The sequence below is a fragment of the Aquarana catesbeiana genome, unplaced genomic scaffold (genome assembly GCF_042186555.1).
Source record: "Aquarana catesbeiana isolate 2022-GZ unplaced genomic scaffold, ASM4218655v1 unanchor225, whole genome shotgun sequence".
Classification (NCBI taxonomy): Eukaryota; Metazoa; Chordata; class Amphibia; order Anura; family Ranidae; genus Aquarana; species Aquarana catesbeiana.
In genome coordinates this window covers 557,130-574,647 of record NW_027362652.1, presented here as the reverse complement: position 1 = coordinate 574,647, position 17,518 = coordinate 557,130, and the positions used below count along the sequence as shown (strand labels likewise).

The following is a 17,518-nucleotide window of genomic DNA, read 5'->3' as shown; positions in this document are numbered from 1 at the left end:
CAAGTACAATACCCTAGGCAACATAAGTCATCTTAGAGGGCATTGCAGCGACCAAACCACATTAACGTAAGGGAATGCCAATGGATTAGGTCCACTCTCTGAGACGGAGCAGTAATGGGGTGAAATTCGCCAAATACAGGTCAGAAGGGCCTGAAGTATTGTCGACTCCCAAGTAAGAAATAGGGTTGGTCACCCAGCGAAGAGGGAACGTTGAACGCAGGTGTTTGACAGTGTCCTTACCAACTGTAATGTTAAGGATGGAGGATTTGGATAGGTTAATTTGAAATGGAGAAAGAGCCCCATATTCCTGTAGAGTCTGGAGAAAGTTCAGGAGAGAGGTATGCGGTTCTGTTAGGAAAAAGATTAGGTCATCCACAAACGCGACCACCTTGTGGGACCCTGAGGATTTTTGATAGCCAGTGATGCCCGAGTCTGCCCATATTCTGCATAGAAAGGGCTCCAACGAGAGTATGAATATCAGAGGAGACAAAGGGCAGCCCTGCCGTGTGCCATTACGAATGTTGAAGAAGCTAGACCTCGTCTCATTGACTTTGACTGTGGCAGTGGGATGGAGTAGAGGGATAGAATCAAACTCAGCATGGAGGATTGGAGGCCAATGTGCTCTAAGGTGGCCCGTATGAAGGACCAGTCAGTGCTGTCAAAGGCCTTCTCTGCGTCAGTAGACAGCAAGAGAAGGGCCCGCTTCGACGACCTGGCTGCGTCTATCAGGTTTACCACACGGATGGTGTTGTCGCATTGCTCCCGGTGGGGCACAAAGCCTGCTTGATTTCTATGGATGAGACTCGGTATATGTGAGAGCAACCTATTGGCCAAAATGTTTGCAAACAATTTCAGGTCCGTGCTATTGGACGATAGTTCCTGCATCGTAGTGGGTCTTTCCCCTCCTTCGGGATAAGGGAGATAGGAGAAGGAGTAGTCTTGGTCTTGAGGATGTAGTAACCACCAGGGGTCTACTAGATGTAGAGTATGCAGATCCGCCTTCATGCACTAAAGGTGCAAATAGGAGAGATGGGAGGCGCCGCGTGAGGCGTCTAGGGATGGATCCATAGCGAAGTTGAGGTCTGCCCCAAAGACTAGGAGTCCCTCCGAGAACTTCAGTAACTCAGGAAGGAGTTTCCGCAAGAATTGTGGATGGTCCACGATAGGGAAATATATGTTGGCAAAGGTAACTCGCATGTCAAACACCTTCCCCTTCAGGAGAAGAAAACGGCCCTGTGCGTCTGCTCGCTGCACCTCAAATGACCAATTTAGCTAGAGGGATGCTGACCCCCTTAAATTTGGAGATGGACGAAACATTGTGGTATGCCGTCGGGAAGGCCCCATTATTCAGTTTAGGAATACAATTACTGCGAGTGCGTTTCCTGCAAAAAAGCAACTTGAGTTTTACATTTGCGCAAATCAGCCAAGAGCTGAGAGTGCTTTTCTGGGATGTGAAAGACTACGCTCGTTAAGGGAAGTGATCTTAAGGAGACCCATAGTGCCATCTGTTGTGTAGGTGGTTACAATAGGGTGTGAGGAAGAGCCCCAACCCAGGGACCCTCCCTAGTCGAGAGGCAGTAAGCGAGGTGACAGAGAAAGACACAGAAAAGAAGGGGTAGGGGGCAAGGAAGAAAAAGAGGGGGGGGGAGGAAAGGGGGATAATCGGTCTTCAAAGGTGATTATGCTGATGACCCATGTTAAGCACTAGTAGTGCCCTCACAGGAGTCCACCCTAATTGGGGGTGGTCGGAGCGTTAGGGGCTGCTCAAAAGCAAGCAGTTATAGGTCAACAAAGAAAAGAAAACAATACATTTGGAGATCCACAGGGTGAGAGCAACGAGAAACATATTATAAATAACGTAGGAGCCAACCAAATAAATGGATAAAAACAGCAAACAAAGACATGAGCCAGAAAACAGAGGACCAACATCTGGGACTGTACAGTGATGGTGCACTGGGGGAGGCCTACAGATTGGAGTCATATCAAACATCCAACAGGTAGGAAAGGGTGGAACATGTGTAGGGCCTCTTCACTATGCCCCAGAGCACCAGGATGGAGGGTCAATATGCATACATGTATATAAACCGCATTAAAAGATAAAGATACACTTATAGCAGGCTTGGCTATAAAGCTGAACATGTCTGGGAGTTGGTCTGGTGAGCGGAGATGGAACTCTGTTCCCTTCTTCCTCACAATTAGGTGGAAAGGATGGCCCCAGCGGTAGGTAGCTTCTGCTTCCTGTATCACCTTGAGGAGAGGCCGCAGAAGCCCTCGCATGGCCCATGTTTGCCCGGAAATATCAGGGTAGATCCGTATGAGGGCTCCATCAAAGTCAGTCGGGTCTTTCGCACATGCCAGGTGAAAGATCTCCCCCTAATGGTGAAAAAAGTGCACCTTGCAAAGAACATCTCGCGGCAGATCCGAGGTAGCAGGGCCCTGCGGAGATGAGGAAGGTGCCCTGGGGCCCGGTACACGGTGAACCCTGTCCAGGTCTAGATCAGGGGTAGGGGGCTTGCCCAGAACCTGGTTCAAGATAGCTACCCTGGTGGCGCGGAGATCTGGACCCATGGTAGCCTCAGGGATGCCGCGGAGGCGCAGATTATTTTACCTGCTCCTATTTTCCCCCATCATCTAGCCGCAGCTGGACCTCGACAAGATGGCGGCGGTGGTGCGGGCATCTGTGGTGGTGGTGTAGGATTCTAGGACAGTCACCCTCTCCTCAACCGTATCCACCTGCTGGTGGAGATCATGGAGTTCCCGCGTGAGAGCATTCACAAAGGAGGCTGCCATATCCCGAAGGGAGACCTCTGGATAGCTGCCGACCCCCCCTGTGTGCTTGTAGTCTTGCTGTAAGTCCAAGGGGGCGATAGCTGGAGTATAGTGGAGAGTTGCCCATCCGCAAGTGATGGCAAGTCCCCTGCCGCTGCAGCCCCTGCCTGTGTACTATTTTTACTTGTGCTCGCCGGGTTGACTCGTGGCCTCGCCATCTTGGTCAGGGCAGCAGGAGAAGAAACAGCGTGCTGCCTCAAGAAGTAGTGGGTGATTTTGGGTCCCCTCTGCTCCCCCATAGTCAGTGGGTGTTTGCGGTCCCCAGGCATGAAAGAGCGGCTCGCCTGCACAATCCAACGGACGATTCTCGGCTCTCTCCCGTGCAGAGCTCCAGAAAGCACGTCCTCACGCTTCCATTACTAAGCCACGCCCTGTTCCTCCTTACTTTTCACCCCAAGAAGACAGTTGAAAGAGTTTTAGGTTAATATTTAGCTATAAGTTAGCTGGAAGAAAGGTTAGTACGAGGATTTAGTGTAAAATAGTGCTACTGTACACTTCAAAAGACTGGAAAAACATCTTCTGTACTGCAATTAGCTGAAGTAAAATTGAGTTGGATTTAACTTCTGAGCCTTTCTGAACAGTTAAGCTGCCTGTGGATGATGCCAAGTCAGTGAATTGGAAGGAAAATTATAAATGGTTTTCAAATTTTTTTTACAAATAAATATGTGAAAAGAGTGGAGGGCATTTGTATGGCGCCCCCCTGAGTCAAAACTTAGTAGAACCACCTTTCACTGCAATTACAGCTGCAAGTCTTTTTGGGGATGTCTCTACCAGCTTTGCACATCTACAGAGTGACATTTATGTCCATTCTTCTTTGCAAAATATCTCGAGCTCTGTCAGATTGGATGGAGAACGTCTGTGAACAGCAATTTTCAAGTCTTCCCACAGATTCTCAATTGGATTTAGGTCTGGACTTTGACTGGGCCATTCTAACACATGAATATGCTTTGATCTAAACCATTCCATTGTAGCTCTGGCTGTATGTTTAGGGTCGTTGTCCTGCTGGAAAGTGAAACTCCGCCCCAGTCTCAAGTCTCTGCAGACTCTTAATAGGTTTTCTTCCAAGTTTGCCCTGTATTTAGCTCCATTCATCTTCCCATGAACTGTGACCAGCTTCCCTGTCCCTGCTAAAGAAAAGCATCCCCACAACATGATGCTGCCACCACCATGTTTCACGGTGGAGATGATGTGTTCAGGGTGATGTGCATTGTTAGTTTTCCCCCACACATAATGTTTTGCTTTTAGGCCAAAAAGGTAAATTTTGGTCTCATCTGACCAGAGCCCCTTCTTCTGGGTTTGCTGTGTCCCGCCCATAGCTACTCACAAACTGCAATCGGGACTTCTTATGACTTTCTTTCAACAATGGCTTTCTTCTTGCCACTCTTCCATAAAGGGCAGATTTGTGGAGTGCACGACTAATAGTTGTCCTGTGGACAGATTCTCCCACCTGAGCTGTGGATCTCTGTAGCTCCTCCAGAGTTACCATGGGCCTCTTGACTGCCTCTCTGATTAATGTTCTCCTTGCCCCATCCTGTCAGTTTAGGTGGACGACCAGGGCTTGGTAGGTCTGCAGTTGTGCCATACTCTTTCCATTTTGATGGATTATGATGGATTGAAAATTGCTCTGTGAGATGTTCAAAGCTTGGGATATTTTTTTATAACCTAACCCTGTTTTAAACTTCTTCACAACTTTACCCCTGACCTGTCTGTTGTGTTCCTTGGCCTTCATGAAGCGGTTTGTTCACTAAGTTTCTCTAACAAACCTCTGAGGGCTTCACAGAACAGCTGTATTTATACTGAGATTCAATTACACACAGGTGAACTCTATTTACCTATTGGGTGACTTCTGAAGGCAATTGGTTCCACTAGATTTTAGTTAGGGGTATCAGAGTAAAATGTGGCTGAATACAAATGCACACCACACTTTTCACATATTTATTTGTAAAAAAAATTGAAAACCATTTATCATTTTCCTTCCACTTCACAATTATGTGCCACTTTGTGTTGGTTAATCACATAAAATCCCAATAAAATACATTTACGTTTTTGGTTGTAACATGACAAAAATGTGGAAAATTTCAAGGGGTGTGAATACTTTTTTTAAAGGCACTGAAAATCATGTCTGAAAAAGTAAATTATGTCTGCAGCACAGAGAAGGGGGGGTTTATCTGAGAGAAAAGAAGATCTAATGTTCAGGATGGGTCTCAGTACAGGGAGGTGGCTGCTATCACCCTATGATGTCACTCATCTCCCGCCCTACTCTGGACCAATCAGTGTGCAGTGTGAAAGCAGAGATAATAGAAGAATATATCATGTTTCACCTGTGCTGATCTCTGTAGGAGTGTCCTCCTCTTTGAACGTCCTCCTCATTCCAGCCTCCTCTGTATATTGCTGATCATCTCTCACATACGTCTCTTCTACTTCAACTTTCATGTTCATCAGATCTTCACCCTAAACCAATGAAGAATTTTAGCATGATCATTTTTCTCACTGCCCACACACACTAGACACCAGTTTTTATTGATCTTTGGGCATTAAAAGAAAACATGTAACTTACTTTATTTTATATAGGAGATTTTTACATGTCCACTAAAGTGCAATGCATACATTTTAGCTTTTAACTCAAGAAAAAAAATTCACAAAACAGAAGAAATGTAGAAAGAAAAAAAAAATATATGTGAAACTTACAATTTTGAAATTTTATTACACGTGCGTTAATATATTCTAACAGATTCTAACACTGTCCAATGCAATGCAAAACGGATGCATCTGCACTCCTCCCTTCAGACTAGCAATCGGCCCTCTCGCTCTATCCTCCGCAACAACTTGGGTTGGAGCATCAGAGGAAGAAAGGCATAGGTCAGAGAGTACATGTCTCAGGGAGCCAGCAGCGCATCTGACACATTGGCCCAGGGACCATTTGCCCAGGCCACAAACCTGGGAACTTTCTGATTGAGTCTGAACGCGAGGAGATCTATGACTGTTGTTCCCCAGAGTTGACAAATCTAGCGAAAAACATCCAGATGGAGAGACCACTTCACTTGATCCAGACATTGACAACTGAGATAAGTCCACCTGCCAATTGTCCACTCCCAAAATGTGAACGGTTGACAAAGCTGAAAAGTAAAGTTCCTCCCAATCAAGCATCTGAGCCATCTCCAGTGCAGCTGCCAAGCTTTTTGGACTGGCCCCATGCTTGATGTTGGACACAGCAGTGGTGTTGTCCAACTAGAACCCTCGTCTGGTAATCCTTGAAAAGAGCCATCCTTTAGGAGAGGAAGAGATGGATAATTCTGAGCCCCAAGATGTTAATGGAAAGCCTGGTTTCCTCCTGGGCCCATTGACCTTTTAACTATTAACCCAGCACTCCTCCCCAATTGAATAGGCTGGCGTCCGTCTTGATGTTAGCTGGATGTGCCCAATCCTTGTAAATTAAATCATTAAAGAAGGAACCATAAGGAAATCCTTTTGAGGTTCTTTTATGCTTTTGAGTTTTGAACGGGACTGTGGAGTCCTCTGACATTGAAGGCAATGCCTCAATTTTACAAAGTCTCCTACACAGCCTTAAAAAGAGCCCAACCAAGCTCTTTCTCAAATGCCAAATTGGCTGCTGAAAACTTATCCTTGCTGTCAGTAGTGGATGGGGCTCCCACCTTCATGGCCTTCATGGACCAGCAGGAGAAGCGTGTTGATCGTCTGGGATTTCGGATGCAGATGCTCGTGATGGCAGGCAGTTTTTAGGAGGCTTCTACAATAAGGCCCTCTCCATGCGGGATATAAAATTCTCCATGCCTGCTGACAAATTGTCAAAAGTTAAGGGGGGCCCTGAGAACCATGACACCACCTGGCCCGCATCCTGTGCCAAAACAGAGACTTCTGGGAATGAGGATTTTGGCAGGAGATGCAGAGAGAATCCAAGTGGGAAGTGGCCCAAGAAACCACGCAACTGGCATAGGAGAGGTGAAGATTTTTATCCCTGAGTATCCGACATTCCTTGACCCATCCACTATGACTTGGTCATGACTATAAAGGGGTGAATGTTTGCAGACAGGGAGTAACCCCCAACAGGAACTTCTTACCCCATGTGCACAGGTATTGGGAAACAGCAGCGGTACCTGTAACAGACAGGATCTGGATGTGTTGGCACTCAGAAAGAAGGACCCTCCAGTATCCAAGAGACACCAGTTCCAGCAGGAAAACTTCAGTAGGACATGTCCCCATAGGCGCCCACAGTGAAATGGGCGACTGCGGGACCACTGCAACTTCCTACCTGTGGTTGCTATTAAAAGTGTACAATTACCTGTAGAAGGGATCTTGACCTGGCCTGGTGCTGCTTGCTCCAGCATTGTCTCTCGAGCAGCACTCTGTAACATCTTCATGCCCATGTTATCTGGCTGCTGCCACTGCAAGACCCAGGCAGTCCTAGCCCATTAGCACATCTCTGCCCCACATAGGTCAGCTCCACAAACAATAATGCCATCAATCTGAATCTGGTGCCGTAATGGAACAACCAGAAATCCTGATCATGGAGGAACAGAGCCATCCAGGCCACCCACCTGGGCAGGCAACTGCACACTCTTACAGGTTGATAAAAGACAAAATTCCAAAAAAGAAAGAAAATCTAGGTCCTACTTCCTAAGCGCTAGGCAAAGAGAAATATCATCTCTTGAGTCTACACATCATCTCCACGTGTCAGATCACTTTATGTTTCAGATCCTCAAGTCCACCTACCTGATGATGGTGAGGGATATTGTGATCCTCCTGTGTGGAATCCCAGGAATACAGAGGACAGGGACATCTCTCTGGTGGGTTCCCATTACTGGATCCATCTGTAGGAAACACACACACTGACTGAATACGTTGTTTCTATGTGTTTATCAGATGATGGGGGATCTAGGTGGAGCCTCTGTACTGCTCTCTCCTTTACAATAAAGTCTCCTCCTACCCGGTGATGTGAGGGGCGGCTGATTGTCCATCAAGATGTCCTTGTAGAGATCCTTGTGTCCTTCTAAAAGTTCCTCCATCACACCATATGCCTCATCCTCCTCTTTATATTCTTCTTTAACAATAATATTATAGTCCCCGAGGTTTCCACTCTGAATATATAATAAGACATTCCATGTAACAAGCATGCTGTGTATAAATCATGACTACCAATAATTGTTGATCATTTACCTGATGATGATGGTGAGGGATGGTGTGATCTTCCTGAATGGAATCCCAGGAATAAAGAGGACTGTGACATCTCTCTGGTGGGTTTCTGTAGCTGGATAATGCTACCATAGTGTCCTGGTACAGATCTTTGTATACTTTTAGAGACTCCAACTCCTCCATCACCCCATCCTTATTATCCCCCTCCTTTTTTATCTCTTCTTTAACATTAACTTTAGAATCTCTCAGGTTTCCACTCTGAATATATAATAAAAATGACATTAATTGTAACAATGCAGATAATGTACAGATCCTAATGATACTATCAGTGATTGTTCCTCATCTACCTGATGATGGTGAGGGATGGTGTGAGCTTCCTGTGTGGAATTCTGGGAATTTAGGGGATGAGGACATCTCTCTGATGAGTTCCCAATACTGGATCCATCTGTAGGAAACACACACACAATACATTGTTTCTATGTGTTTATCAGATGATGGGGGATCTAGGTGGACCCTCCGTACTGCTCTCTTACATAAAGTTACATAGTAGGTGAGGTTGAAAAAAGACACAAATCCATCAAGTCCAACCTATGTGTGATTATATGTCAGTATTACATTACATATCCCTGTATGTTGCGGTCATTGAGGTGCTTATCTAATAGTTTCTTGAAGCTATCAATGCTCCCCGCTGAGACCACCGCCTGTGGAAGGGAATTCCACATCCTTGCCGCTCTTACAGTAAAGAACCCTCTACGTAGTTTAAGGTTAAACCTCTTTTCTTCTAATTTTAATGAGTGGCCACGAGTCTCGTTAAGCTCTCTTCTGCGAAAAAGTTTTATTTCTATTGTGGGGTCACCAGTACAGTATTTGTAAATTGAAATCATATCCCCTCTCAAGAGTCTCTTCTCCAGAGAGAATAAGTTCAGCGCTCGTAACCTTTCCTCATAACTAATATCCTCCAGACCCTTTATTAGCTTTGTTGCCCTTCTTTGTACTCGCTCCATTTCCAGTACATTCTTCCTGAGGACTGGTGCCCAGAACTGGACAGTATACTCTAGGTGCGGCCGGACCAGAGTCTTGCAGAGTGGGAGAATTATCATTTTATCTCTGGAGTTGATCCCCTTTTTAATGCATGCCAATATTCTGTTTGCTTTATTAGCAGCAGCTTGGCATTGCATGCCATTGCTAAACCTATCATCTACTAGGACCCCCAGGTCCTTTTCCATCCTAGATTCCCCCAGAGGTTCTCCCCCCAGTGTATAGATTGTATTCATATTTTTGCCACCCAAATGCATTATTTTACATTTTTCTACATTAAACCTCATTTGCCATGTAGTCGCCCACCCCATTAATTTGTTCAGATCTTTTTGCAAGGTTTCCGCATCCTGCGGAGAAGTTATTGCCCTGCTTAGCTTAGTATCGTCCGCAAATACAGAGATTGAACTGTTTATCCCATCCTCCAGGTCGTTTATAAACAAATTAAACAGGATTGGTCTCTCCTTTACAATAAAGTCTCCTCTTACCCGGTGATGTGAGGGGCGGCTGATTGTCCATCATGACGTCCTTGTAGAGATCCTTGTGTCCTTCTAAATACTCCCACTCCTCCATGGAGAAATAGACAGTGACATCCTGACACCTTATAGGAACCTGACACACACAATGATACAGTCACCATCCAGACACATCCCTTGTCTGTTACTGGATAATGTCCCAGAATTCCCAGCACCGCTCACCTCTCCTGTCAGCAGCTCCATCATCTTCTTGGTGACTTCTAGAATCTTCTGCATGTTGTGTCTCTCAGGTTTTAGGGAGTCACATGGAGGCACTGTGATGGTCATATGGTCTCCAGACTTCAGAAGAGGAAATCTCTGTATTGGAAAACCAATAGGAATATCATGTTAGAATCCCAGAATCCTCCTCACCTCTCTGGTAAGGTAAGTGATTTATTAATAGAGATAAGAGTGATGTCATGTGACTTCCCAGAATCCTCCTCACCTCTCCGGTCAGCAGGTAGATGATCTCCAGGGTGAGGTTTAATATCCTCTCAGTCATGTGACTCTGGTCCTCCTCCATCCTCATTGATGCAGTCATGTGATGTATACAGGTTTCTCTGTGGATGGACAGAGAATTATCTGGAATGAATTATTGGTTGTACAATATTAGGATGTGGATACAGAGAGGTTAATAGACAGGCTGCCCCAGTTGCACAGGTGGATTATGTCACCTTGTATTTATTGGATTTATCACACCCTGCACACCGGTTATTATTATTATTATATAGGGCCAATAATGTGCGCAGCACATATATTCTGTTATCTCCTGTCCTATCAGATTGATCAGAAAAATCTTTTACAGATGCCAGTTCTATATATTGCTACTTTTAGGGATGCGGATCTACATTCTTCTTTAGCGGTTGCTTTAAAAGGAAAACTATAAGACCCCATTTATGATGTGTGGTGCTCATCATAACACTTCACACATGGAACAAAACAATTATTTCAATCAGGACTTGAGTCCTGCAGGAACACATGGGAACGGCGTTCCTGTACTTTTTCCACAGCTCGAACAGCGTTCCAGTTAGCAGCCACATCCTGCAGGACTGGCCTTTGAAGTATGTGAGCTGTGGCAGGCGCTAACTGCGCATACACCATCCTGAAGCCTGCCGGGCTTGGCAAAGCTCGTACATGCTCACCCATTTTCGGCCAGGCAGGCGCATGCGTAGTGATGCCATGGTGCCATTTTTAAATGGAAGGCAGTGGAACTCGGCCTCGGTGGTGGTGCCTTGCCATAGCAGAGAGGAGGACACTGATGTGAGGGTCTTAGTGGTGGCGACTCACCACAGCAGAGAGGAGGACACTGTGAGGAGGTAATATAAAAGGGGGCAGCCACAGAGGAGGATACTACTGTGGGGGGGGGGGTAAAGGGGCAGAGGAGGACACTACTGTGGAGGGGGGTGAACGTGGGGGGCAGAGGATGACTACTGTGGGGGGGGGGTAAAGGGGGCAGAGGACAACTACTGTGGGCGGGGGGGGTGAAGGGGGGCAGAGGAGGACATTACTGTAGTGGGGGGTGTAAAGGGGGCAGAGGAGGACATTACTGTGTTGTGGGGGTGGAGGGGGGCAGAGAAGGACACTGAAGTGGAGAGGTGAAAGGGGCATAGCAGGACACTGCAGTGGGGGGTTGTGATATGAAGGGGGGGCGGAGGAGGACACTACTGTGGGGGAGGGTGAAGGAAGGAGGCAGAGGAGGACACTATTGTATGGGGCAGTGTTGCCAACTGCCCGTTAATTTACGGGCTAATTTACGGGCTATCCGTGAATGTCTGTTACCGGCAGCGGCGCCAGTAAAAAATAGGTCTGTCCGCAGCCTCTAATCATCTCCTGTACCATGTCTACAGTCTCTAACCATCTCCTGTACCATGTCTGCAGCCTCTAACCATCTACTGTATCAGGTCTGCAGCCTCTAACCACCAACTATACCATGTCCACAGCCTCTAACCATCTCTTGTATCATGTCCATAATCTCTGACCATCTCCCCCAGTCTGAGGGGGAGTCTGGAGTCTGGAGATAAGTCAAGAGTGGGAGCGTCGTCGGGACGGGGGTCACGGGAGAAGTCAGACATGTGTGAACTGTGGAGAGGAGACTATAGGATAAAACCAGAGCCTCCGAGCTGGAGCCGACTGACTGAGCCCTGCACGGTGCACCTGAGAGGAGGTCAGCGACAGCGCCACCAGGCCAGTCTGAGGTGGGGTCACTGATGTAAGGGGAAGTGAATACAATAATGTAAGGGGGCACCGATATAAAGGTTCCCCCTTATATCAGGACCGCCCCTTACCTTAGTGCATTCCCTTTGCGGAAGGTGGTCTCTGGTCACCAGAGTCCCCCCCCCCACATCAGAGTTCCCGGCAATGCCCTTTACATCAGTCTGCAGGAATCCCCCTTGCTCTGTGGACGCTGATGTGAAGGGGAACTCTGATGTAAAGGGCAATGCTGCAAACCCTGATGTAAGTGGGAACTATGATGTAAAGGGGATGCCGGTGATCTCTGGTCACCGGAGCCCCTCCCTTATATCAGAGTTGCCCTTTAGATCATGATCTGCAGCATTCCCCTTTATGTCAGAGTTGCCTTGCACTGTAAGGGGGAATCCTGCAGACTCTGATGTAAGGAGGAACTCTGTGGTGGCTGGGTTATATTAACCTGACCTTTGTGTAAATGGGGAAATATGGTTTTTGACTTTTGTATAACTTGAACGCATTGCTACTAGCACTAGCTATATGTTTATAGTTTAAATATTGATATTTGCACTGTTTACTACAGAATACGCCCATTTTAGGTACTTTTTTGCAGTGTCAGTGGGGGGGGGGCTCACACTTTTTTTCCCAGGACTTGACCCCTAATTTTAGTGGTCTCTACACCATGACATACGCAGTAAAGAAGCTCGTATAGTCCCCTCCCCTCCATACATTTGTCTGACAATCCATTTCCTATTAGCCTAGAAAACGGCCATCACTGGTCTTTAACATTCGGCTCCCATTGTCTTCAATGGGGTTCAGATTCGGCACCTGAACTTTAGTTCTGTTCTGTGGACCTGTCACACACCGAACCCAGGAATGTTCATCTCATCTCCACTGAGAACATTCTAACATGAAGAGAATGTTCCGGCCCCGTAACTGGGGAAATGTTTTGCCCCTGAAAGGGTTAATCTAGGTTTCCACACTATATATGTGTGTATCATCATCTGCTGGAGATAAAAGACATCACAGTGACTATGGAGGAAGAGGACGGACATGACGGGGGGTTACTGGGTGTAAATAGAAAATAAGATCTTTATTACCTCCTCTACTGCCACCTCCAGCAATGTCTCCTCTCTACTTCCTCCCGACTCACCTCTCACCCGGAACTTCATTTTTATACCTGACATCACTTCCTGTCTGTACCTGACATCACTTCCTGTATGTTTTGTATAGATTTCCTAGCTCAATATAAGTGAGATCACCACCTTGTGGAGCTTAAAGGAACTGCAGACCCAAGAAATGCCTCATAGTGTAAACACAGTCTTTTTTTTTTTTTTAAACAATAATTTTTATTTATTTTATCAAACAATTACAAATCAATTGAAGTTGCTGCATATATTATACAACATTTGTAATACAAAAACTGAGAAGGCATAAAGTATAGTACTGATATAAACCTTGATGGCCTAGTCCATCTAGCTTGGGTTCAAGCTGTAAAATCATTTAAGTTTGTTTTTTTTTTCCTCATAACTCGTCCCAAACGTCTTCCATTTAAGTATTATGGAGGCCACTGTGCTCTTAGGAACCTTAAGTGCAGCAGAATTTTTTTTTGTAACCTTGGCCAGATCTGTGCCTTGCCACAATTCTGTCTCTGAGCTCTTCCAGGCAGTTCCTTTTGACCTCATGATTCTCATTTGCTCTGACATGCACTGTGAGCTGTAAGGTCTTATATAGACAGGTGCGTGGCTTTCCTAATCAAGTCCAATCAGTATAATCAAACACAGCTGGACTCAAATGAAGGTGTAGAACCATCTCAAGGATGATCAGAAGAAATGGACAGCACCTGAGTTAAATATATGAGTGTCACAGCAAAGGGTCTGAATACTTAGGACCATGTGATATTTCAGTTTTTCTTTTTTAATAAATCTGCAAAAATGTCAACAATTCCGTGTTTTTCTGTCAATATGGGGTGCTGTGTGTACATTAATGAGGAAAAAAAATGAACTGAAATTATTTTAGTAAATGGCTGCAATATAACAAAGAGCGAAAAATTTAAGGGGGTCTGAATACTTTCCGTCCCCACTGTATATATATATATGTGTGAGCTAAAACACACAAACAGCATAAGTGATAATAAATAAACAGTCCATAAATTGCACATAAATGTAGATTCTTGTGATATGACACCTCTTGAAGACAGTGCACCTCCACCACATAAAATGCGTGCTTACCAGAAGGCAAGCTCTTAGGAGCCTGAGGCTAAATACCCAGCCAGGGCCTCTGTCCGAAGTGGTGTTGAATATCCACAGGTATTGATTAGGAATGAACTTGGACTAAGCACCAATCGGCCAGGGAGACTCGAACATCAAACCACCAGGGGAATAGGTCAAGCGTTACCCAGAAATGTAAAGAAACTAATGTATAGGTCGACACACACATAGAGAGTGACAATGGTATCCAAACTCAGCCCCACCGCAATTGGACCAGCACAATGGAGATAGTAACGAAGGGTGTCATTTGTGGATGTTACCATGCGGGAGTATTATCATGCTAAATAAAGAAAAGAAGTACATCCGTTTTCATCCGATCTTTCCATAGAGGACAGCAGGGGGGCGGATCCAGAGTCTAATCTGGGGAGGGGCACGGGCAAAATTTTCGCAGGCCATTTGTTGGGGCAATGGCTGGTGTTGGTGCGTCAATCATCCCGGCACCGTGGTTGATATGGTGTCAGGATGATTGAAGCGCATTATTTATATTATTACATTGTAATATAAAATAAAATAGTTCAACTCACCATAATGCAGAATCATTGGGAGCCCCGAGTGGGTCACTTGCCACAGATGCAGATTGTCACTTGCCACCGTCGCCTGCCACCACATGCGGACTGTCTCTTTCTACGTCGCCCGTCATCAGATGCAGCTTGTCACTTGCCTCATCACCTGCCACCAGATGCGGATTGTCACTTGACAGTGGCCAGTGACAGTGTCCCTGTTGTCCCAGAGTGAGGGCAGGCAGTGAGAGATGATGTAATATCTCTGCTGCCCACACCTGCACAGTAATGGCAGTCTTCTTTTAGACACAGAACTAAGGTGATGCAGGGGGGGCGGTGAGAGATGATGTCATCTCCCTGCTCGCCCGCTCAGCAGCCTGCACGCCTGCCAGCCTGCTCACTCACCCACCGAGTCACCCGCCGGCCTGCCGAGTCACCCGCCAGCCTGATCACTGACCCGCCCGCAACCCGCGGAGCCTGCCCACTCAGCAGCCTGCTCACTCACCCACAGCGCCGGCCCGCTCAGCAGCCTGCCCACCGAGTCACCCGCCGGCCTGCTCACTGACCCGCCCACCACTTGTGACGCCTGTCTGCTCAGCAGCCTGATAGCCTGCTCACTCACCCGCAGCGCCAGCCCTCTCAGCAGCCTGCCTGCCGAGTCACCCACCGGCCTGCTCACTGACCCGCCCGCCACCCGCGCTGCCGGCCCCCTCAGCAGCCTGTCTGCCCGCCAGCTTGTTCACTCACCCGCGGTTTCCCAGCCCACTCAGCAGCTTGCCTGCAGAGTCACCCGCCGGCCCACTAAGTCACGCGACAGCCTGCTCACTATTTTCCCCGGGCAGGAGGGGCAATTGTCCCCCCCCCCGGATCCACCCCTGCTCTGACAGGTCCGTCTCTGCACAGTGAGAGGAGACAGATCTGTCATCCGCCTGCTCAGCAGGGATCAGTGGCGCAATTCCCTGCTGAGCAAAGTCCGTCGGGCGGAAAGCCTGTGTGAAAGAGTCCTAAAACTGGGAGATAAACTTTCCTTTCCTGACAGACACCATGGCACCTTACATTTGGGTAGCCCTGCCCCCGCTCCTACCCCATAGGACTCCACTCCCATAAATCTTGAGGCTGAGCCAGAGGCTTTGTCCTCCTCACTCATAGGACCAATTTTGTTATAAGTTTTCCTACCTTTTGGAAGTGTCGGCGGCCAGGTCTTGTGCGGGAGCAGTTGTGCAGATGTAAGGAGAGTCCTGTGGCATTAGGAAGTCCTCAAGGAGGGCTTGAGTGGTTGCTGAGTCCCCAGCTATCAATGGGCAGCGTTATGGCAAAGAATTGCCTGGAGAGTGGGCCCTGTCATCAGCGGGCATTTGCATTGGCCGGGGGCCCTGTTATCAGCAGGTGGCTGTTAAAGGGGAGTTCCAGCCTTGGCTCTCCTGGGTCTCACCCTCCTCATTGACAGAGACAGCGGCAGTAGCCATTGCCTCCTGCTACTGTCAACCACAGCCAATGAGCTGATGAGCAGATAGTGGGGTGGGGCCGAGCCAAGCGCCTTGTGTGAATGAACAAACAGCAGCTCTGGTGCCCCTGTTCCGTCAGATTAGGCGACCCATCAGAATTGGTAGCGGAAGTGACGTTCCGTCATCGCCATCTTGCTACACCCCGCACTCCTCCACAGTAACGATACACTGAGAAGGGGGCAAGCGGACATCTTGTCATACCCACCGGAATTTAGCATTTCACAGTTATTTTTAACAGGAAACTGAGCTTATATGGTGAAATACACTATTTGGAAATCCATCGGACTGTTTACATGTTGAATTATAAAAGCAGCGCTGTTCTGTCATATTAACAAACCTGTGAGAGCAACAGGTTTGCCGCTTCTTTTAACCACTTCCGGACCACTGCACGCCGATATACATCCTTACTTTGAAGCGGAATATCGTTGTTATGACAGCAGCTAGCTGCCATAACCCCTGTATCCTCTTCTTCGGCCGGCGGTCTGCTTTCTGATAAGCGTGGTCTCTGCGGTGGATTCGCCGTGAGATCACTTTTATCGGCGGCGGGAGAGGGGGCCCCCCCGCCGCGCTCCAGTGCCCTCCGCCTCTTACCGGAGCCGCCGGCAGAGGCGATCGGATCTTCACCCTTGCTGGGCATGGAGACGAGTGAGGTGAAGATGGCCCCCACCCGTCTCCATAACATTGCAGGGCAGAAGCGACGTCAAACCGTCACTTCCACCCATAGCTCTTAAAGGGACTTTTTTTTTTTAAATGACAAATTTTTTATTTTTTATTGCATTTTAGTGTAAATATGAGATGTGAGGTTATGCTAGAACTCATATTTAAGAGGTCCTGTCATGCATTTTTTCTATTATGGGATGTTTACATTCCTTGTAATAGGAATAAAAGTGACACCATTTTTTTTTTTTAAACAGTGTAAAAATAAAAAATAAAAGGTAAAATAACTCTAAGAAAAAAAAATTTTTTAAACGCGCGCCGTCCCGCTGAGCTCACATGCAGAAGTGAACGCATACGTAAGTAGCACCCACATTTGAAAACGGTGTTCAAACTACACATATGAGGTATCGCCACAATCGGTAGAGTGAGAGCAATAATTCTAGCCCTAGACCTCCTCTGTAACTTAAAATATGCAACCTGCAGAATTTTTTAAACGTCGCCTATGGAGATTTTTAAGGGGAAAAGTTTGTCGTTATTCCACGAGCAGGCGCAATTTTGAAGCGTGACATGTTGGGTATCAATTTACTTGGCGTAACATTTTCTTTCACAATATAAAAAAAATTGGGCTAACTTTACTGTTGTCTTATTTTTTAATTCAAAAAAGTGTATTTTTTCCAAAAAAAGTGCGCTTGTAAGACCGCTGCGCAAATACAGTGTGACAGAAAGTATTGCAACGACCGCCATTTTATTCTCTAGGGTGTCAGAAGAAAAAAATGTTTTTAACTTGTAAACAAATCTCAGAAAGAGGCTCGGTCCTTAAGTGGTTGAAATTCAACATCTAAACAGTCCGTTGGATTTCTACATACTGTATT

General features: G+C 46.8%; 1 protein-coding gene across 2 annotated transcripts in view; it reads right to left on the bottom strand.

Moving 5' to 3' along the window:
• Positions 1-13,685, bottom strand: part of LOC141121548 (uncharacterized) — a 75,129-nt gene extending 61,444 nt beyond the window's left edge. Inside the window, exons 1-9 of one of the 2 annotated variants that reach the window (XM_073611173.1) lie at positions 12,815-13,685; positions 9,976-10,090; positions 9,714-9,848; positions 9,504-9,627; positions 8,328-8,425; positions 8,005-8,238; positions 7,775-7,925; positions 7,561-7,658; positions 5,151-5,280 (exon numbers count right to left, since the gene is read on the bottom strand). In XM_073611173.1, coding sequence (XP_073467274.1) covers positions 5,151-5,280; positions 7,561-7,658; positions 7,775-7,925; positions 8,005-8,238; positions 8,328-8,425; positions 9,504-9,627; positions 9,714-9,848; positions 9,976-10,071 — 1,066 coding nt within the window. In that variant the 5' untranslated portion in view covers positions 10,072-10,090; positions 12,815-13,685. The remainder of the gene's footprint in view (positions 1-5,150; positions 5,281-7,560; positions 7,659-7,774; positions 7,926-8,004; positions 8,239-8,327; positions 8,426-9,503; positions 9,628-9,713; positions 9,849-9,975; positions 10,091-12,814) is intronic. The other variant, XM_073611172.1, reaches the window with a different exon arrangement.
• Positions 13,686-17,518: the final 3,833 nt, after the last annotated feature.